Raw genomic sequence first — 22,632 nt, 5'->3', positions numbered from 1 at the left:
GGTAAAATTCTAAAAAAAAAATAATATTTTTTCTCTCCATATAAGAAAATTTTACAAAATCATAGCTATTCAGGTGTTTTCAAAATAAATAAAAATAATACATTTCTGATTTACTTATGTCAAATATCTATTCTTTTGGATAGGCAACACAAATTTTAGATTTTGACCATTTTTTAAATCGACCTCAGCTGAAATCGGATTATTAGTTTCTATTCAAATTTCATATACTTAAGTTTTTAATTTCCATTAAAATAAGTGATAGTGTGATCATTTGTCGCATCGGCAATGAGAAATATATTTTTGAGATTTCTATTGTACGTACTTTATAAAACCTAGCACAAATTTCGTACAACAAAGTCACTCAGATATAACGCGATTTGTGCAAAACTGATAAGAGGAGCTTCTAGTGAAATGTAACACCACCAACAAACAGGTAGCGAAAAAATCGCTGAAAATTCAAAATCTGCTCTTGATAAGTGCAAGAAAAAAATGTGTGAAAATCAGATTTTTATCTGAACTAGTCTTGAAATGATACTATCGTAAAGTCGTGTCCATGCTTTCTGGGACGTTCTTTATTTGGAATGTTTAGAAAATCTTAGCGATTTTTATACAAATTATTAATATTACTACTAAACTTCATTTTCGCTACCTATATTAAAATATTCTTACACAAATCAAAATGGAACAATGACACAGCCAATTCAGATTACCGACCCCAGTAAAATTTTACTGGATTTTTGAACTACAGTGGGGATTCGCTCGTTGGGGGTCCGCTACATGGAATGACTCGATGGTTGGATGTTCGCTGGTTGGACAAAATTCCAGTAGATGTCAAACTGACTTTGACGTCTGACTACCGTCGCATTGAAGTGTCCATATCTGGACAAACATTTCAAAAGAGCACATCGTCATTGGTAATAATTGGCTTTGCAAGCCGCTGTTGAACCCATTTCAACTCGATCACGCTCACCAATACCACTATCAGGAAAAACTAACACCAATCTTTCTGATGATACTGGGGTTGGTTTGCATGGGCGGGCTAAAAAGGGCTCAACAGCAACGTTTCTGAAAAAAGGCTCAAGACTCCTTGGGCCCTTTTCAAATGTTTGTCCAAATATATAGAACAAATGTGTACGTATATGTGCATTTTGTGACGATTTACGCTCCAGATGCGTTAGTCTGAAGCATTTTCACCAGCTTTCAGTCGTTCCAACTAACAGGTGGGACTCGTGGCAGTCGTGTTCCAACCAGCGAATCCCCGCTGTATCATAATTGTAATAAGCCATTTTACGAGACGTTCGAATGACGTTTTCTGGCGGGCCGCTCATTGTTGATGTTCAAAAAACTAGCATGACATCTAAATGGCGCTGATCACTTTTTTGTTGGCGATGACGTCCCCGTCTCTTTCAGCGCATATTTCTACCCGGTTCACATGTAAAGTAAATGAAAAATATCTTCCCTGCCTACTGATTTAAATTTTTCATGCGAAAATGAAAAACTTTGTAGCATTGCCACCAGCGCCATTGTTGAATATGCTCCTTCCAAATGTAGCGCTAGAAGTAACGTAAATAAATCGGCCCGCCAGCAATTTTCAAAGCTGGTAAACAAACGGAAACCATATGATTCGAAACGTCTCATAAAATGGCTTTAGCAACTTGCCCTTACAAAGTCTTTTCATTTATACATTATACAAATGGCAGCACTGAAATGCTGTAAGTTCTTAAAAAGGAAGCGAAGCACGTTTATTATTTTATCTGCTGCTTCTACACTGTACACACATCGTTCGAGTGTTCGATATATTTTTAAGTTTTAAAGTTCTGAGACTCTTAATGAAAAGTTCTGAATGAAAAATGCATAAACTTTCGAAGATTTTCCAACCATCTTTAATAATCCCCAAGAATGCAATTGTTAAGAACCAAGACATCACATCCAAAAGCCAACGGGTAAGTTCTGTCCACATAATATTATGTTAACCATTGCGAAACGAAAGTCACTCCAACACCACCCACTTCACCTCACCAGCTGATGCTCGAACAAGGCCTTATGCGGCAGGCCGGCAACGGCACCTTCTACATCCTGCCACTGCTGCAGCGTTCCGTTCAGAAAGCCATCGACCTGGTCGATCACCACATGCAGCACTTCGCCGGGGCGGAGAAACTCACCCTGCCGATCCTCACATCGGCCGATTTGTGGCGCAAAAGTGGACGCCTCGAGACGGCTGGCGGCGAACTGATGAGCACCACCGATAGGCACGGCAAACGGCAAATCCTGGGACCGGTGAGCGATTTAGATAAAAGAATAATTGTTAGAGCCAGTAGCGTGACTCAAGTAAATCCAGGAATCCAGCATTATTGCGCCACCCAAAGGCTTGCGCCCTTGGCATGGGCCAACCGCACGCTACGGCACTGATCGTTCTGAGCGATTTCTGATCGATTTTATTCTTTTCTATTAGACGCATGAGGAAAGCATAACTGCCCTGCTGGCGGCGATTTCACCGGTATCCTATCGGCAGTTCCCGTTGCGGTTGTACCAGATATCGACCAAGTTTCGGGACGAGATGAAACCTCGCTTCGGGCTGATGCGGGCGAAGGAGTTCCTGATGAAGGACCTGTACACGTTCGACGTGGGATTGGCCGAAGCGCGCCAAACGTACGAGGTGGTAAACGAGGCTTATCGGAGGTTGTTCGAGGCGGTTGGAGTTCCCTTTGTGAAGGTAAGGGGGGACACTGGAGTTATGGGGGGATCCACGTCACATGAGTACCACTTTCCCAGTGAGGTCGGGGAGGATCAGTTGGTTTGCTGTAGCGTGTGCGGCATGGGATGCAATCAGGAGATGTTCGATGGTGAAAAGGCTTGCGAGAGATGTAACAATAGCAATATTGGGCGGCAGGCAGGAATTGAGGTGGGCCATGCCTTTATACTGGAAGACAAGTACAGCAAGGCACTAGGGGCCATGTTTCTGAACCAGAACGGGAAGCCTGAGGCGCTGCAGATGGGATGCTACGGGATAGGCATAACTCGATTGATCGCTGCCGGGGTTGAGGTACTTTCCAGCGAAAAGGAAATTCGATGGCCCCGTGCGCTGGCACCGTTCAAGGTCTGCTTAATTCCACCAAAGAAGGGAAGTAAAGAGGAATCCTTGGTTGAACCCTGGTTGCATAGATTAGAAGATGAAGTTAGTAAACTGTCCAGCGTTGGTTCGGAAGTTGTGGTGGATGATAGAACCAGTCTGACGATAGGGAAGAGACTTTTAGACGCTAAGAAAACTGGATACCCTGTTGTGGTAGTTATAGGACCTAAGGCAGCTGACGAGGGCGCCGAACTGTTTGAGGTTCACAATCAAACGGACGAAACTCAGAAGCTGTTGGGCTTTAGCGAAACGGTTAAGGAAATAGAACGGAGCTGTTCATAGTACTTGATAGAATATGTATAATTTTACATCAATGCATTTAAAAATAAACTGATTTCAGTTAGGAAGTAGGTTTTGACTACGAATGCTAAAAGTACGATGACAGCCGATTTGGTCCAGGAACATTGGCTAACCACGGAGTGTATCTGGATGAGGGAGATCACAAAATAGGCCACCACCAGCGAGATGTGGATGGCCATCGCCGAGTCGGTCGTGTGTTGCTTCCAGATGATGATCGGAATGAAAAAGAATTTGGCGATGCTGGCCAGGATCGTGCCCTGCAGCAGCACTAATGGGTAGGCTTTGCCAGTATCCGATCCGATGTTGGCACAATGCAGCATAATCCTCGTCAGTAGGTAAACGAAGGTGTATAGAAGGATTGTTCCTGTAAAGATATGTTGAGTTAGTTAGTGAAATTGTATGGTAAATCAAACTACCTACCGATCAGAATATGTAAGGATGACAAGTAAAAACCCTTCTCGGCCAGGAATGGATCCGGATGGTCCGATCGGTAGCATACATTGGTGAACTTACTGAAAGTTTCTGTCCACAGGCAGTATGCCTCCAGCAGTATCAGTATAATGCCAATCTTCCACAGGTTCTTACAGTTTGAGTTGTAAAGGATGTGTCGATAGGCTGATTTGCTGAGCAGGACCAGATCAATAAGAATTATCAGCGCTTCGAACTCGATATACTTGTCCGCTGGTGTCTTGCACTTTTCCTGCAATTGAGAGATAGAGATGGAGATTTGAGTTCCAACCTCTTTAAATCCTAGTGATTGGCACACCATGGATACAATTATGGAACTTATTTTTGGGTCTTGACAGAAAGGAAATTGGATTGGGAATACACTCAATATTGTCTTGTTAATCTGTCTTCACAATTGTGTAACTCAGGTGATGATCTTCCACGTCCCTCTTAAACAGCCTCTCCTAAATCATGTCATATGCAAATCTCTACGGAAGCATACCGTTAAACAGCGTTGACGATAATCTCTAAATATCTTTCTGGCAACATTTGCAGGGTGCCGGTACCAATGGTTGTAATGTACCAGTAGATTGGACTATGGAACAAAACGTACATTTTTCGATAAAAACGACATGTGCTATTTTTAGTGAAAAGATCGTTTCTAGTTTAGTCGATTTGCCAAATTTTAGCTTTTTATTTTATGAAAAAGTCATAAAAATTAAATAACTTTATGCAAAAAATTTGCTCCCTTGCACCAGTAGATGCCGTCGTGTTCCATTAGTGGAATGGATGTATAAAAATTAAGAAAATCCCCAAAGAATATCATTCGAAAGTATTAATTGCTGTTCCGAGGAAAAATGTTAAACCTATGTAAAAATTTACCATTTTGTTTAAAATTCCTTGTATCATTCCCGAACGTCTACTACTGGACTGCCCATAACTGCATATTTGTAACATTCGACAAAAGTAGGCATTGAGTAAATGTGATACCAAGTTTGCATTTTATTGCAGTATGGAAGGGAACTAAAATTTCAAAAAATCACTGAGAATTCAAAAGTGCTTATTTGAGGCTGAAATTTTGTACAACTCATATCGCATATTGAGTGAATAGTCAGAAAAAAAAATCTGATACAAATTTCGTTGCTACTGCATTATGACGCTCATGTATAATCTCAATGTGACTGTTATGCGGTTACAATTGCCAATGTGACAAAACAACTTGGTATTTTTTTCGAATTTCCTAGAACAATCTCACAGATTTCAGTAAGTTGATCGAATGTATTAGTCATTTGATGACTCTCCCCGGTGTTAACTCGAAATTGTCAAAAATGTCGAATGTGACTGTTATGCAGTTATGGGCAGTGGAGCACTAGCGCAACTACTGAAACACGTGGGATGCTGACTCCATTGCCGTTTTCAAAAAAATCATAGCACGTCTAGTTTTTGAGATATTGAATGTTTAAAATTCAAAATTTGACTATTTCAGCCAACTTGCATGCAAGTTTGCCAGCTTGTATGGCCATTTACTTGCTTAATTTGCCACAGAATTCAAACTGCATGTGTATAACAATACTTATCAACAAAGTTCATAATTCTTTTCGATACTCAAAAGTTATTTTTTGATGGTTTCAAAAAGTACTGTATTTTGCCATATAAGAGAAACGAAGAATTTTTCATGGATGCTGTAAGCATGTTAGAAAAATCTATTTAATTCAAATTTAAACGTGCAATTTCAACCAAATTATATCTCAAATGAAAGTTGACATCCTATTTTGCATGCTTGGTGGATTAGATTACAAAAACGTTTGATAAATCATACTTTAAATTTCATGTAAACATCACTGAAAACAGTGTTTTCTACAATTTTTGTTACCGATGATATCAATGGTTCAATCGCCGCGACTTGATGTGTCAGTGAATCATCGATTTGTTTTCGGCGAGAATTAACGTACAAATAAATTGCCAGATTGTCCGGACGTTTCGGTCGTTTTACTGGCCTACGACCATCTTCTGCGGACTCTAAAATATATTTTTTAACATTTAGAACACATCAAAAACATAAAATTAACACCTTACAATCTTCTAGCCGTTTGTTTACAGTTGGACGGCCATAACTTTTACAAACATCATAATACATAAATTTCTACATACAACATACATACAAATATCTTCTGGTCATGTGTTGGTAATAGATTTAAGCTTAGTTATAATAGAGTTGTACGCCGTCTTAAAATTGGCAGAGTCTTTCTGTTTGTTTACAACATTAGCATCGCCTCGTATCTTAATGTGAAAAGTTTCTGTTAATAATCTAGTGTAGCTATTTGTAACTTTGTCAAGTATTTTTGTCTTGTCAAAGTCGAAAATATGTCCTTCTTCTATAGTGTGTTGTGACAATCCTGTACCAGATATGTTTTTTGTTTTTACATTATACTTATGTTCACTTAGACGTTTACACAAAAATTGACTTGTTTCACCAACGTACGATTTTTCACATGCTCCACAAGGAATCTCATATACTACATTTATGTTTTTGTCTTTAGATATTTTGTCTTTAGTTTTTGTAAATAGTACATCTTTAATTTTGTCAACTGGTTTATAAGCCACCTTAGAGTCGTGTTGTCTTAGATATCTAGATAGTTTTTCACCTAGTCCTTCAATATATGGTATCGTTATAAATTTGTTCGTAGCGTTTTCCTTGTCTTGTAGTGTATTGTACATTTTGTGTAGTCTTTCCCTAATAACTTTTTCTACAAGGAAACACGGGTAGTTGTTTCCTGTGAGAATTTGTTTAACCGTTTTCAACGTGTTTACCCGATACTTAGCATGAGTTAACTTTAAGGCTCTATCTGTGCTATTATTGTATTGTTTTTGTGTATGAAAGGACTAACAGAGGTAATCTATTACCAACACATGACCAGAAGATATTTGTATGTATGTTGTATGTAGAAATTTATGTATTATGATGTTTGTAAAAGTTATGGCCGTCCAACTGTAAACAAACGGCTAGAAGATTGTAAGGTGTTAATTTTATGTTTTTGATGTGTTCTAAATGTTAAAAAATATATTTTAGAGTCCGCAGAAGATGGTTGTAGGCCAGTAAAACGACCGAAACGTCCGGACAATCTGGCAATTTATTTGTACGTTAATTCTCGCCGAAAACAAATCGATGATTCACTGACACACAATTTTTGTTACCTGTAGCCCCAAGGGTAACTCAAAGAGTCCTCCAGTAATTTTTCCAACGATTTCGCTATGCATCCTCCAAAATTTCCGCCCTGGACATCTTGGGTTTTTTTTAGAATTTCCTCCAAAATTATCGTTCAGCATTTCATCGTTCAGGAATTTCCATCTTCCATCAAATATTCCTCAATTTTCCTCAAAATTCTTCAATGATGTTTTGCTAAGCATTGTTACAGGAATGTCTTCGATGAAATGTCAAAGATTTTTTCACATTATTGGAGAAATATTTAAAAGACATATGAAATGTTTTTACAGGACATCTTAAAGCAACATCTGATGAAACTTCGTTAATTTTAAAATAATCCTTGATTAACTTTTTGCAAGGAACTCTGAACGAACTATGGGCTTCTATGGAAGTCTTGGAGATGAATTGATAAGATAATTATTGCAAAAAATAATCCATCGTGTTGGGGTACCACCCTATGTGCCTTTGATCACGGCTGTCACCCGACAGCGAGCCCGACAGATGTCAGCCAACCGGATACTGAGTGGTACTTGTCATCTAGGCAATCGTAGCAGTACACGCCGGTCGCACATTTTAATTCGTTTATTGTATTTAGAAGTACCGTTAATAAATCATATTTGTTTGTTACGTTAATCACTCTCGGTTCACTCTCACATCGTAACAAAGTGGCGACGAGTCGGTAAAAGGTCGCACCGATTGTTTTTCTCGCGAAAATCGTCGTAAAAACGTCGCGTCGTTTGCAGCTTTGTATTCGCCATGCCAACGCCATTGCCACTCGGTCCAGCAGCGCAGGCAGCTGGTTCCAATACGGATTAACCATTCAAGGAAACCATCCTGCAGCTGCTCAACAATCAGCATACCTTGATGACCCGAATGGTAGAGCAGATGGCGAATATACAGGGCAACGTCCAAAACACCAGTCGGAACGAGCTGGTCCTAGATTCCCTTGCGAGCAATATCACCGAGTTTTCTTACGATCTAGAGAACGGTTGCTCTTTCGACGCATGGTTCTCTAGATATGCGGACCTTTTCGAAAAAGACGCTTCCAAACTGGACGACGACGCAAAGGTGCGACTGCTGCTTCGCAAACTCAATCCCGCCGCACACGAAAGGTACACTTCGTTCTTCTCCCCAAGCTGTCGAGGGAATTTTCTTTCGACGAAACGGTTGCCAAACTAAAAACCATCTTTGGTAGCCCTGTTTCCACCTTCCATCGCCGGTACCAATGCCTGCAAACGGCGAAGGATGAGAACGAAGATTTCATCTCCTACTCCTGCAAAGTCAACCGTGCTTGTGTCGACTTCAAACTACAGGAGCTCAAAGAGGACCAGTTCAAGTGCCTTATTTTCGTGTGCGGATTGAAGTCACCCAAGGACGCTGATATTCGGATGCGCCTGCTATCGAAGATCAACGAAACGCAGGACATAACGCTGGAGAAGGTAGTGGAGGAATGCAAAAGTTTAATCAACTTGAAGAAAGACACCGTACTCATCGGCAGTCAGTCTGCCTCCACCGCTGGTGCTGCTGCAACTCATGCTGTTCGTGCCAATTCTCCCAACGGCAACCGCCGTAAGAAGGACAGGTTTGGTGGCAGCAAATCCGACACGCCGAAGACGCCGTGTTGGTCATGCGGCGGTATGCATTTCTCCAGCCAGTGCAGTTTCAAAAGCCACAAATGCCGTGACTGTGGCCGCATCGGCCATAAAGAAGACTATTGTTCCTGTTTCGCATCCAAGCCAAGCTCCAAGAAGAACAAGGGGAAGCAGCAAAACAAAAACCACGCAGCCAAGATCGTGACCGTGAAAAATGTGAATCGCAGCCGGCGTTACGTGGAGACGGCAATCAACGGTGTTCCAGTCGATTTGCAACTGGACTCTGGCTCGGACATAACGATCATCTCTAAGCAGAACTGGATGAAGGTCGGAGCTCCTCAAACGTCTCAGCCGGATTGTCATGTGCAGACGGCTTCCGGTGACAGACTGGGCATCGAGGCCATGTTTCGAGCATCGTACACTATCGGCGGGACTCAAAAGGAAGGTAATTGCTACGTTTGTTGTGCTGACCTTTCTCTGAATGTTTTAGGCTCAGACCTCATGGATGAGTTTGGGTTATGGGACGTTCCGTTTTCGTCCTTCTGCAAGCTGGTCAGCAGCCCGCAACCAAACCAGCAAGTGCTCGAAATAAAGGAAAAGTTCCCCGATGTTTTCACCAACCGTATGGGACTGTGCACCAAAACACAGGTGCACCTCACGCTCAAGCCGGACGCTCATCCCGTATTCAAACCCAAGCGGCCAGTTTCTTATAACATGGAGGCCGTTGTTGAGGACGAGTTGAAGCGCCTAGAGAGTTCGGGCATCATCACACCAGTCACATACGCGGATTGGGCAGCACCAATCGTTGTAGTCCGCAAGCCCGATCGCACTGTTCGCATTTGTGCGGACTTTTCCACCGGGCTAAACAGCGCGCTCGAATCGAACAGCTACCCACTCCCGCTCCCGGAGGACATTTTCAACCGGATGGCGCAATGCACGATGTTCAGCCACATAGATCTGTCGGACGCGATCCTATAACATTTCCCCGAATACCATTACCCCGAAAACCATCACCCCGAAAGTCAATACCCCGAATGGTCAAGTACCCCGAAAACCAATACCCCGAAAACCATTACCCCGAATAGTCCGTTACCCCGAATACCATTTCCCCGAATGGACCATAATCCCGAATTTTCTTGGCACGAAAAATTGAAGATCCGACAAATTAAAGCCATATATCCATTTCATAGAATTTTGATTTTCATTTGAATTCATGTTCTTCATGTTATCAAAGATTTATTATTCTTTTAATCAACAGCTATTCTTCATGAGCCAAGTGAGAACCCAAATTTTACTCACAGGCGTGTACTTGATTTTGTGAGAATGATTATGTTCACAGCAATAAATCATTTTTCGAACTGATGATAATGCTGACATATTATTATTAGAGACCTTTCCCGCCCTCTTTCAAAAGCGTTATATTATTTGGTAATACATAATTATATTTTTATATTGCTGGAGGCAATGCGAGTTCAACATATTCTAAAATTTCATTAGACTATGGTTTAAAAAATGGCAGATGAAAATGTTAACTGATATTAAACTAACCACTATTTCAAAAGTACATCGCTAAAGAATAGCCTATGATAAAAGAAGAAAAAATCACTGTTGAAAGTGTCAATAATTATGATGCCAACAATCACTTTGCTAGTGCAACTTCCGAAAGAATAGCCGATAACTAAAAGAAGGACAAATCTCTTGTTGGAAATTGTAATACTGACAAAATGTAATACAGACAAGTAATGCAGGGACAAGATGTAATACAGACAAGTAATGCATTTTCATTTACTTTTTGAAGTCTCTGTCAACTTTAAATTTCGCTCAAGACAATTTTGTCAGTCGATTTTTTTTACCGCTATCGCTCAAACTTCAACTCAAACGGTACAACTCGAAAGAACAGCCTATAACTCAATGAAGAGAAAATCATTGATTAAAATTTTTACACTGCCATTATACAACCTCGAAAGAACAGCCGATGATTGAAAGAATAAAAAATCACTAATAGGAATAGTAGTAGTTACTAAGCCAAAAACTTTCAGGCTCAAATTCGCGAGCTTCCTTGCATCACTGATTTTCGGGGAAGTGTCGTATTAGGGAAACTTATTTTCGGGGTAATTTACCATTCGGGGTAATGGTTTTCGGGGTAATGTGTCATTCGGGGTAACGTTGCATTCGGGGTAATGGTTTTCGGGGTACTGGTTTTTGGGGAAATGGTTTTCGGGGTAATGGTATTCGGGGAAGTGTTGTAGGACCGTCGGACGCGTATCTTCAGGTTGAAGTCGACGAAGAAAGCAAGAAACTTGTCACCATCAACACCCATAAAGGGCTCTACCGTTTCAATCGGCTTTCCCCCGGCGTCAAAAGTGCACCTGGCGCTTTCCAGCAGATTATGGATGCCATGCTGAGTGGTATCCCGTGCACATGTCCATATCTCGATGATATCCTGATCGGTGGACGAAACGCCGAGGAACATAAACGGAACCTGTGCCTTGTTCTACAACGCCTACAAGAGTACGGTTTCACGGTCAAGCTCGAGAAGTGTAGATTTTTCATGCGCCAAGTCAAGTACCTGGGTCAACTTCTGGATTCGGAGGGCACCCGCCCCGATCCGGACAAGGTGAAGGCAATCATCAACATGCCTCCTCCACACGATGTCTCTACACTGCGATCGTACCTGGGTGCGGTAAACTATTATGGAAAATACATCCGAGAAATGCGCACATTACGACAGCCGCTCGACGAGCTGCTGAAGGAGGGTTCCAGCTTCCAGTGGTCCGATGCTTGCCAACGTTCCTTTGACCGCTTTAAGGAAATTCTTCAATCACCGCTCATGTTGACGCACTACAATCCACGCTTGGAAATAGTTGTGTCGGCAGATGCGTCGAATGTGGGCATAGGCGCCCGCATAGCACACCGGTTTCCTGACGGACAAGAGAAGGCCATCTACCACGCATCCCGAAGCTTAACTCCTGCCGAATCCCGCTACAGCCAGATAGAAAAGGAGGCCCTTGGTCTGGTGTACGCGGTCACCAAATTCCATAGGCTGATCTACGGAAGGCAATTTGTTCTCCAAACCGATCACAAACCGCTGCTAGCGATTTTCGGTTCGAAGCGTGGTATTCCGCCGTACACAGCCAACCGCCTTCAGAGGTGGGCCCTCACCATGCTACTATATGACTTCCGGATCGAGTACATCTCAACAGACCACTTCGGGCACGCAGACATTCTCTCTCGCCTAATCAACTCCCATGTTAAGCCAGACGAGGATTTTATCATTGCTACGATCGAGGTCGAAACAGTCATCTGCAACATCGTCTGCCAATCCATCGAGCATCTCCCGATCTCGTACAAGACGATAGCCGCCAGCCGCCGAGACCAGCCAGGATCGGACGTTGCAGAAAGTCATGGAGTTTGTGCAGAAGGGTTGGCCGAGCGACGCAAAATCTCTCTCCGGAACACCGGAGGTTAATCAATTCTTTGCGCGTCGTGAGTCGTTGTACGTGGCCCAGAAAGTTCTCATGTACAGCGATCGGATTGTGGTTCCGAAGAAGCTACAGCAGAAAGTACTCGGACAACTACACAGAGGTCATCCCGGCGTTGAACGCATGCGATCTTTGGCACGGAATTTCGTGTATTGGCCCAACATCGATGACCACATCACCGCTTTGGTACGCTCTTGTCAAGAATGTGCCTCGGTCGCCAAAGCTGAAACTAAAACGAAACTGGAATCGTGGCCAATCCCCGAAAAACCTTGGCAAAGAGTGCACGCAGATTTCGCTGGACTTATCAACGACACGTACTTCCTGCTAGTAGTAGATTCATTTTCAAAGTGGCCGGAAATCATTCCGACTAAACGTATCACTACCGCTGTTACAATTTCCAGTCTTCGGAAAATTTTTGGGAGGTTCGGAATGCCGGAGGTTCTGGTAACCGACAATGGGCCACAGCTAACCAGCGATACTTTCGAAGAGTTCTGTGAAGCAAATGGGATTATGCATCTCAAAACAGCACCGTTTCACCCGCAAAGCAACGGTCAGACGGAACGCTTCGTTGACACCTTTAAAAGGACCGTCAAGAAAATCCAAGCGGGAGGGGAAGGCTTGGACGAAGCACTCGACATCTTCCTCACCTGCTACCGATCAACTCCCTGTCGAAGTGCACCTGGTGGGAAATCGCCCGCTGAAATCCTTATTGGTCGTCCACTGCGCACGTCTCTGGAACTCTTTTGTCCGCCTAGCAAGTTCACCAAAGCTGCTAACAACAAGCAAGATCGTCAGTTCAACGAGAAACATGGTGCCAAAGAAAAGAGCTTCGATGTTCAAGACAAGGTGTACGCTCAAGTGCACCAAGGCAACAATTGGAGCTGGATTGCTGGAGAAATTGTGGAGCGTGTCGGACGAGTGATGTACAATGTGTGGCTTCCGGAGCGACAACGTCTAATCCGCTCTCACAGTAATCAACTTCGTAAACGCTACAACGACGTCAATCAAATACCAGGTGAAGTCGAACCATCCATACCGTTGGATATACTGCTAGGCGCATGGGGTCTCATTCAACCTGAAGACTCCCTTGCTGCTAGTGTAGAACCACCGCCAGGAGAACCGGAAGGATTCGACCAAATGCAACGAGAGTTCTTACGAGAGCTTTTTGAACCAGCAAGTCAACCACGTCGAGCTCGGATGCCAACAAGAGTAACTGATTTAGATGAAGCGCTCCCACGTCGCTCTTCAAGACAGCGGCATACACCGGTGCGCTACGAACCGTACCAGCTCTACTAAAAGGGGAGGTGTTGGGGTACCACCCTATGTGCCTTTGATCACGGCTGTCACCCGACAGCGAGCCCGACAGATGTCATCCAACCGGATACTGAGTGGTACTTGTCATCTAGGCAATCGTAGCAGTACACGCCGGTCGCACATTTTAATTCGTTTATTGTATTTAGAAGTACCGTTAATAAATCATATTTGTTTGTTACGTTAATCACTCTCGGTTCACTCTCACATCGTAACACATCGAATCTCTGAATATCATCTTGCAGAATTTTCTGAAGAAATTCTTTGAAGAGCATCAGGTGGAACCCCGGACTTTTCAGCAGAAAACCTGGCCAAAAGGTTTTGTTTTAATTCACTCAAGTTTCTAAAGGTTGTCTTAGCAGAAAACATGAAAGTTATTAGGCAGCGTCTACTCTTACCCCCTCCTCTGTAATGCTTTTTGGATGTTTTTTTTTTCAATTCTATTTTAACATTAACCCTAACGATTTAGCCTACCTCCTCCTTTCTTTGAGCGTTAAGTGGTTTATGGACAAAAGTTCGAAAAACAAAACGTTGAAAGAGCAAAAGGACCATACCAAGCGAGAGAGTGAATATCACAAAATGTGACGCTCAGCCAATATAAATCGATCGGCTTATACAGATCAAATCCAAACGCTGGAAGAACCAATGGAGGAATTACTCAAGAAATCTGTGAAAGAACTACAGGAGTAATTCTTGAATACAATGCTGTAGAAATTTATGGAGGAAGTTCATGAGGAGTCCCAGATCGATTTTTTTTTTAATATTCCTCAAAAATACTTGGAGGATTTTTTTGGAGTAATTTCTGGGAGGAACCGTGTATGAATTGAAGGAAAGCATATGAAGATGGCTTGAGGAGTAACAAAAAAAAAAAAAAAAAAAAAATAGGCGTAGGAATTCTTGTAGTGTTTTGTGGAATAATCTCCGAGCGAATTTCTTCCAAAGCTCTGGTAAAACCTTCGCAAAATTTTCTTGGAAGAACTTCCTATGAATCTTAGGAAGATCTCCTAGAGCAATAACTGCAGAAATCGGTGGAAAAATATCTGGAGGAAATTCTGGAATAGCCTTTGGGAAAATGTTCAGAGCAATTCCTGTGGAAATTACTGGAGGTTGTGGCGTTGGTTGGTTATGAAGTGCTCAGGAAAATCCTGGAGAAATTTTCGTGGAAATTTCTCTAAGTATCAGTGATTTTTGATCAATGGGGAAATTTCTGTGATAATTGGTAGAGGAAGTTGCAGGAGTTTCTGGAGGGATTCCTGTATTCGTTATCAAACGTCAACATCCCACCGCAAAATCGCTAGTGTTTGGAGGGGATTTTAACCTTCAGATTGCCAAATAACCTCCAAATCATCACCTCCAAGTTAGTTCTAATATTCTCCGTTACATGAAATATGGTGGCGCAAGTTTATCGTTAAACAGTCAATAGGATTCTCGAAAGTATTCCTGAAGAAATATCTAAAAGATTTCGATAAGCTTTCCCTCGAGGAATCTGACAAGGGAAGGTTACGACGATTATTCTTCTTCTTGACATTAACGTGGGACAGAACCGGCTTCTAAACTTAGTGTTCTTATGAGCATGCACGGTTTCTCGAAATAATACGGATTTTTTTTTGCACGATTTCTCGAAATAACACGGTTTATTTTTGCACGGTTTTTTTTTTTACACGGTACGGATCCCCCGTGATAAAAAAAACAGAATCGGGTGTATTTTGCAAAAACACTACAAAATGGAAACTTTGCGGGAATTGCGTAATTCAAAACTTGTGCCTTTCTAACCGATTTTCGCGACAGTTTTTCAGTCACTCGCGATTTTCGCGTCTGGCGGTACAAATCCGCGAAAATCGCGAAATACGCAAGAATCTCGAAATTCGCGTAACAGTTCTGAATGTACTAAACCCACGTTTTTCAACAGGGGGTCCGCGGACCCCCAACCATGTAAAAAGCACGCTGAATCGAACACCTCACAGCGAGCCGTTTTTTCGCCATTACCAAGGTTGAGAAACAGTGTACTAAACAATTATGAACATTTGCATGAGAAGACAAGTTTCAAACTTATTTATTTTTAAAGCTTTATTTTCTTAATGCCTACTTTTCATATGGGACAATTATGCTTTTATGGGCAGAATTCGATTATATCAATAATAATAAATTATTAGTTTTTTACCAACTTGATGTGGAAACAGTGCCCTGTACAACTATGAATTTGAGTCACTGTGGGTCTCTATGCTAAGGACTAGGAAAAAACGCAATTTTCTCTTGTTAATCTTAGGAAACGTGCTGATCGAATAACTAGAGTAACTCAAAGGGATTTAGATTTAGATAAACTATTCGATCTTCATCAGAACCAATATCGAATACTCACGCAGTCGGTTATCTTCAGTACAGTACTACTGATTCGCCTGTACAATTCCGGCACGGGACACCCACAATTGATGCACACATAATGTTGGCCGTTGCTTTTCAGTTTACGCAAACGGAAATAGTCTTGTAGTGGAAGTCTCATCGTTAAAATTTTTGTATATTTAATTACGGTAGAAAATCAATCTGCACTCCACGAATTATTTTTGAAGCAAGCATCAAAACAGCTGATTTTTGTTTACCAAAACTGTCGGACGTCGGCTTCATCAGCTGATTGGTCGAAGACTGACAGCATGCAGTTGTCAAAGGAAGTGAACATAGCCGACCTTTAAATTTGAGCGCGCGCAAAATCCGAATTCGAATCAAAACAAGTTTTGCGGAATCGCCAACCGCGGGTCACAAACTTTCATTTCTAATAAAAAATGAGTTTCTTTCTTGCAACAAAATGAAACTAGTCTGCGAAACGTGCGTCGTGAACCGGACCGTCCCGTTCGGTAAGAAACCCTTCCAGAAAACCATCCTAGCCATCGGTAAGAACAGCGAGAAGAAATCCGAAGATGAAGCGGTCATCATGCTGATAACGAATGCCAACAAGGGAGGAACCAAATACGCTTTGCGGAAAAACATCAGCAAGATATTCACCCGGTTCATCTCCGAGGGGAAAGCTACCATTTCGTTTAACATCCCGGAGCACGATTTGCAAATCAAGTCCGAGGTGATCCAGCTGACGGGTTTCCTGAAGGTGTTGAAATCAATTCTCACTGGAGAAGCGGTTCCTGGTGGGTATGGTTCCATGGCCACCATTCCCCTCAAGCTGCCCTGCCTAAGTGTGGCCAACAAGAAATCGTCACTATTGTCGTCCACAAGCAAAGTGCTCTCTACAAAATGTGTGGTCAGAAGCCGCGCCGATTATCCGCTCAAAGGGTTCAACCGCAATCTGACCCTGCTGCAAATATCCGACATAAAACTGGTACGATTCGACCCGCAGATCCTGCTGCTGAAGAACCTTCGCAGCTTGAACCTCTCAAACAACTGCTTGGAAAAGATCCCCAAGGATTTAGGACAGCTTCGCCTGAACGAGATAGACCTTTCCGGCAATGCCCTACACAATCACGACTGGGAGTGGCTACGAGGACCCGCGCTCCAGTCAAGTCTACAGAGTCTCAACATCTCCAACAACAGCCTCAGCTACTTCCCAATCGCTCTCATCTACACGAAGCAGCTAGTCCGATTGGACATGCGTCAGAACCACGTCCTCAAGCTCCCGTTCGCTTTGTGGAAAATGGCACGACTTCGATTCCTGAACCTGGCCAGCAATCAGCTCGGCTCCCTGCCGGAATCCATGACCCGCATGAAGCTAGACGAACTGGATCTCTCCGAAAACCGCTTAGATCACACGGTATCCACAGTTCCGGATCTTCGCACACCGACACAGGTCGGTCACGTGCCCGCCCTCTGGGAACTGGCAGCGCGGGTCGTCGTCGCTCGGAAGGTGTTCTACTCGGTGGGAACGATTCCGTTCTTGCTGGTCGAGCTGCTGCACCGGACCCCGATCTGTGGCTGTGGACTGCTCTGCTTTACGGCCAAGATCCACGAACGGGCCAAAGTGATACGGCTGAACTGTCAGCACCTGATCCTGAACAGCAATCAGCACCTTTACGCCGATGCTGTGTTTTGCAGTCAACGGTGCAGCGCCAAACTGTAAGTTAGGTTTAAGTTTCTGGATTATATTTATTAACTTTTAAATGTGTGATTCATTGCATCCGATAGTCATTGTTTCCTTTGATAGCTTTCCGAAGCTGAACTCACTCTGGTGATTATTCTACTTGTGGATTTAAATGAGACAATTCGTTCGCGTTTTTTGCTAGCCTCTTAGGGGGAGGTCCAAGAAGTATGGACAGTCTTGTAATTTTGTAGATTTAGGTATAAGTATAAGTTGATAGAAATAGCTCTATCACGGATAGAAAAGATCAGGACTGGTAGCATATATATTTTTAGAGACTTGGCCTCAAGAAGTTCAGTATTTTTCTTAGAAAGTCACTAAAGTCTCTCTTTCCGTTTCCTCCTTGCAATGAATCCTGATAGAAAGTTTAGAAAGTTCTCCAGGAATTTCCGATCTCAGATACCTCGAGGAAAAGCTTCAGGAGTAATTCTACAGTGATATCTCAAGAGATTTCTGGACAAACATTTGAAATGGGCTCAAGAGGACTTGAGCCTTTTTACCCTTCTTACAACCATAAGAAGGGTATAAAGATCGCTTGAAAAACCGACTTTTGATCCGAGGCCCGGAGGGCCAAGTCTCATATACCAATCGATAGAGCTCGACGAACTGAGCACATGTCCGTGTTTGTGTGTGTGCGTGTGTTACAAAAATGTCACTCAATTATCTCAGCCGTTTGTCAACTGATTTAAACACTTTTAGCTCTAAATGAAAGCTACAGCATTCCCATAGAACGCTATTAAATTTCATTGCGATCGGACATTTCGTTACAGAGTTATGATTCAAACAGTATCGTGAAGTGCTAGAAAAAGCATATTCATTTTCAACTGTCTGCATTTTGATCAATTTCTCAGCTAATGGAAGCTCTAACATTCATTCATAACCCCTTCAAATTTTCATTGAAATCGTATTACTAGTTACAGAGATATCAATAGAAGAATTTTGTAAAGTAAGGTACCGCGGGGCAAGTGGGTAAAGGGGGTAAGTGAAAACAATTGATATATTTTACTGAATATGTGAATTAACGTTTTAAACTCATGCGTAAACCTTTGAGGCCATTGAGAACATTACGATAGGTAAAAGATTTCTGAGATTTTTCAGCCATTATTGCATAATAGAGCGAAAAATTGTTAACCTGTCAACTGTTACTCCGTAACAAGTTGGCGGCGTACAATCTTATTTTAATATTTTCAGTGAAAAAAAGTTGCGGAAAATAATTTCCTGTACCACTTCTTAGTTGTCCTCTGTGACAGTTTCAAACTGCAATAAAAAAAGTTTTAGAATTAATTCGACGTAGACCTAAAAATAACTAAATTTAAACACCGTCAATTTTCTTATTAGATGGGGCAAGTGAAAAGTTTATCATTAGAGATTGAATTTGTGTTTTCTCTTTAATAGCCATAACTAAACATGGTTCGCTATTATCATAGAAAAACATAACGTGCTGATAATTCAAGAAACACTACTCAAGCGTTAAAAGCTATTAGAAATCATGGAACTTCTCTAAAAGATGTTGCCAATATTGCAATAATATGTCTACTTCGGGCAGCCAATTAAAAGGAAGACGTTGATTGAAAAGTTGCAATATTAGAGGACACACGGAAATCTCGTGGAATGTCTATGTAAAGCTAGTTCAAAACATAAAAATGGGGTGTAGGTCTATCCACATAAAAAATATTCTAAATACGTTTTTGAAGAATTCCGTTTGATTTCTCCCGAAGAGTTATCCGACGACATATCCGACTTTCTCGAAAACAAATAACGAGCGATGGAAATTCTACAGAGCAGAAATGCAATTGCTGTCTTATAATGTAAGAACTAACATTGGAAATGTTGCAGTTATAATGTTGTCGAATCATTTCAACTAACATAGCTGAACAGAAAAAAAATCAAGTGAAAAGAATAACATTTTCTATGTTTACATGTTACTTATGTTATTGTTCATTGGGAAGCCTTAACAAATGTTAAAGCTAATAGAAATCGTGAATATAACTGTTTGTTTTTGAATTTATTGTTCAAAATGGTAAACTTTTCACTTGCCCCACGTTTGGGGCAAGTGAAAAGTAATGAGACATTTTTCAAAAACGTTTTCTGTATTTTTTTCTTCAATTTTTCATAAAAATCAATTTTACCATGCTGCTTATATTTGGTGGGAGTCAAGCTAAAAAATATACACGACCTTATTTGTTTCAATTTAAAGTCTCTAGAATATGAAGAATCTCAACTATGCGAATTTCATTACCCACTTGCCCCACGGTACCTTACTTTAAAAAAATAATAAGTTTATTCTAAAATATTCAATTTTTAACATTTTGATCCATTTCTCAGCTATTTTTAATCCGATTTGAGCTCTTTTTTCATCGATTGAAAGCATTGACATCATTCATAAACATGCTGCAATCGAACGAAAAGATACAGAGATAAAAATCGATTTAAAAAAAAAAAAAAAATTCTAAAATTCCTCTTTTTACCCTTCTTACAACCATAAGAAGGGTATAAAGATCGCTTGTTTTAATTTAAACCTGCACATAAATCTTAAAAAAATCGCTGGCGAAATCATTTTAGGACATCAATTTTTCATTTTTCGATATTATTTTACAGGATGACAACATGGATTGACGTGTAGTTTCCAGGACTTTCTCGCAAACCTTTAAACTATTAGGGCACATAGAACATAGTCACAACATTCTAAAGTTTAGTTATACTGGTACAAGGTTCCAAATGAATGATGAATAATAATTATTTCAAACCTGTATGGAAATGTAAGAAGGGTTCAGTCTCACAATCGGTGGATTAAGTCAGGTTTTTTTGGAAACGTTGCTGTTGAGCCCTTTTTAGCCCGCCCACACAAACTAATACCACTATCAAGAAGATTAGTGTTTGCTCTTCCTGATAGTGGTATTGGTGAGCGTGATCGAGTTGAGTTGGGCTCAACATCGTCGTGCAAAGCCATTGTTTACCAATGTCGATGTGCCCTTTTTTAATGTTTGTACAGATTTATTCGAAAACACTTCCAGGTACTCCTTAAGGCATTCCTATACAGAAATTCTTCTAGAGATTTTTCACCATTTCACCAAGGAATGTGTCTAGAAACCCCTCCAGGAATCTTCAAAGGAATATTTTTGAAAAGGCTTGCCCAATCGTATAGCGGGCCAAAGCTCAGAAATAATATTGTTGAGCTGACCAATTTTTAGTGCTCGAGTAATTCCAACACTTTGTTTCGTATTATCTAACAAAAACATGTCAGTGGAAAGAGTTTCTTATGAAGAACTCGAAAAATATATTCAGTAAAACCTTGATATAACGTAACTCAATTTATATTTTTGTTATGTTCTATCGGAGTAACAAAAAAAGTTGTTTCCTAATTTCGTTTGGCCTTTTATTTTTTTATTTAGAAAAAAAAAGGAATCTTAAATTTATGTTGGCACTTTCAGTCCATCTTACATATTTTTCTTTTTTTCCCCTATTTGATTTTATTTATACATATCTCGATTAATTTTTCAAATCGACGTAAGTAACTTTCATAGGGTTTTGATTAAATTAATTAAGAAGAATCACAATCTGTCTTCTAAAACTGTTTTAAAATTACACCCCTTTTTAACATGTTTTTGCCGTGTACTTTGCTTAAATTTTGCATATAATCAGCTCGCGTTCAAACACTAGGTAGTTTATATTATTTCCCACAACATAAATTATAACAAAATGATAGGCCGTTTCATTCAGTTATTTTCGACGTTTTTGTACCAGTGTAAAATCGGCTCAAGTAGTGTTTTGTTTTGATTCGTGCACTCAAAATAATCCAAACGTCATTGTTACGTGAAAACATACGTGCTTTTTTCCATCGCACTTCTCACGTAGCTGTTACGTGAATCATAGGTAGCCCAGAATAAACGCATGAACTTTTGAACTTCGTCCATTCCACCGGCGCTATACGTAAGAGCTATGTGGATTTTTCGGTAGCCTTTACGAAGCGTTTCAATAGAACCTAGATGGTTTTGCATTAAATTTCACTGTAATAGAGACCAATCTTATTTCTAATAGGCTTTGGAAGAACACTAATTCCCAATTGGAAAATGTAAAGAAACTTAAAAGATTGTGATACTTTTATTGACAATCTGAGCATTTTGAATCCTGTTTCCCCAATTTTGTGAGTTTGGTCCGTCTCGCTGTAGCCTTCACGTGCTATAATTGATAGAGGTTATAAATCAGGTATAAAATATGAAGTAGTTCAGGGATTCTTCGGTATTCAAAGCATATTTACCTTACAATCTTACACAGAGTTTAAAGCAGCAGCAGCTTCTGAAGTTCTGCAAAAATCAAGCGGGCGCCATCTTAGGATTTGAGTTCAACACCGAATGTACGTACAATATGCAGATGTCAAAATGAACTTAGGCACCTACATGAATTTCACGTAAGTGCGATAGGTAACCTCAGTAAAAATTACCGAGTCACTATTTGGTGGTTATGAATGGTTTAGTGATCTTTATCTTAGTCAGGTGAAGTGGAGGTAAAATGAATTTGGAATGGTCTACGTGATTTTTCACGTATCAATGACGTTTGGATTATTTTGAGTGATAAAGATAACAAGAGTAATCCTTAAAGAAATGTATTCCGGAAAAAAATTTTGAGGGCATCCTCGAGCACTTGGAGATATGTACTCTAACATAAATTCCTAGATAAGATATTTCAAGAATCTTTGAAAAAGATAATGTTGAGCAGTCCATGAACATTTGTAGTGCGTCGTGGTCAACTTCGACCAAATGCACAGAGTGTCCGTAATTTATCCGAACAACAAAATCTTGGGAAGATTATCTCTCACTGAAACAATACAAATTCAATATCCATGTACCCTTTTTATATATATCTATATGATAACATAAGAATTTCAAATAATAATAAAATGTTTAATCCAGAGATAACTAAATTAAAATGTATCGGAGACGTTATTCCTGAGGGCCACTTTCTAAACACAGACAAACAGACGTCACACTCTCATCGATGTCCGTCGACCACCTTTTTAACGGTCGATTTGAATAAATGATAGGTGGCCAACTCACCACCCGCAGCGCTCGCGTCGTTTTTGTTCGTGT

At 40.9% G+C, this 22,632-nt stretch overlaps 3 protein-coding genes across 3 annotated transcripts; 2 read left to right on the top strand and 1 right to left on the bottom strand.

The window, feature by feature from the left end:
- The first annotated feature begins 1,739 nt into the window (after positions 1–1,739).
- LOC5573984 (probable proline--tRNA ligase, mitochondrial) lies at positions 1,740–3,477 on the top strand. Its single transcript, XM_001654953.2, has 3 exons — positions 1,740–1,943; positions 2,023–2,277; positions 2,453–3,477. Exons 1-3 carry the CDS (start codon positions 1,851–1,853, stop codon positions 3,410–3,412), a joined length of 1,308 nt encoding a protein of 435 aa, XP_001655003.1. The 5' UTR covers positions 1,740–1,850; the 3' UTR covers positions 3,413–3,477.
- Positions 3,406–16,088, bottom strand: LOC5573981 (protein ARV1). Its single transcript, XM_001654952.2, has 3 exons — positions 15,827–16,088; positions 3,851–4,130; positions 3,406–3,794 (listed from the first exon to the last, which is right to left on the bottom strand). The coding sequence occupies exons 1-3, from the start codon at positions 15,965–15,967 to the stop codon at positions 3,436–3,438; spliced, it is 780 nt and encodes a 259-aa protein (XP_001655002.2). The 5' UTR covers positions 15,968–16,088; the 3' UTR covers positions 3,406–3,435.
- An 85-nt stretch (positions 16,089–16,173) lies between these two features.
- On the top strand, positions 16,174–17,589 carry LOC5573978 (leucine-rich repeat protein 1). Its single transcript, XM_001654951.2, has one exon. The coding sequence runs from the start codon at positions 16,268–16,270 to the stop codon at positions 17,525–17,527; it is 1,260 nt and encodes a 419-aa protein (XP_001655001.1). The 5' UTR covers positions 16,174–16,267; the 3' UTR covers positions 17,528–17,589.
- The last annotated feature ends 5,043 nt before the right edge of the window (positions 17,590–22,632 follow it).

This window comes from Aedes aegypti, chromosome 3 (assembly GCF_002204515.2).
Source record: "Aedes aegypti strain LVP_AGWG chromosome 3, AaegL5.0 Primary Assembly, whole genome shotgun sequence".
NCBI lineage: Eukaryota > Metazoa > Arthropoda > Insecta > Diptera > Culicidae > Aedes > Aedes aegypti.
Note: the sequence above shows the minus strand (reverse complement) of the source record. Positions and strands in the feature narration are given on the sequence as shown.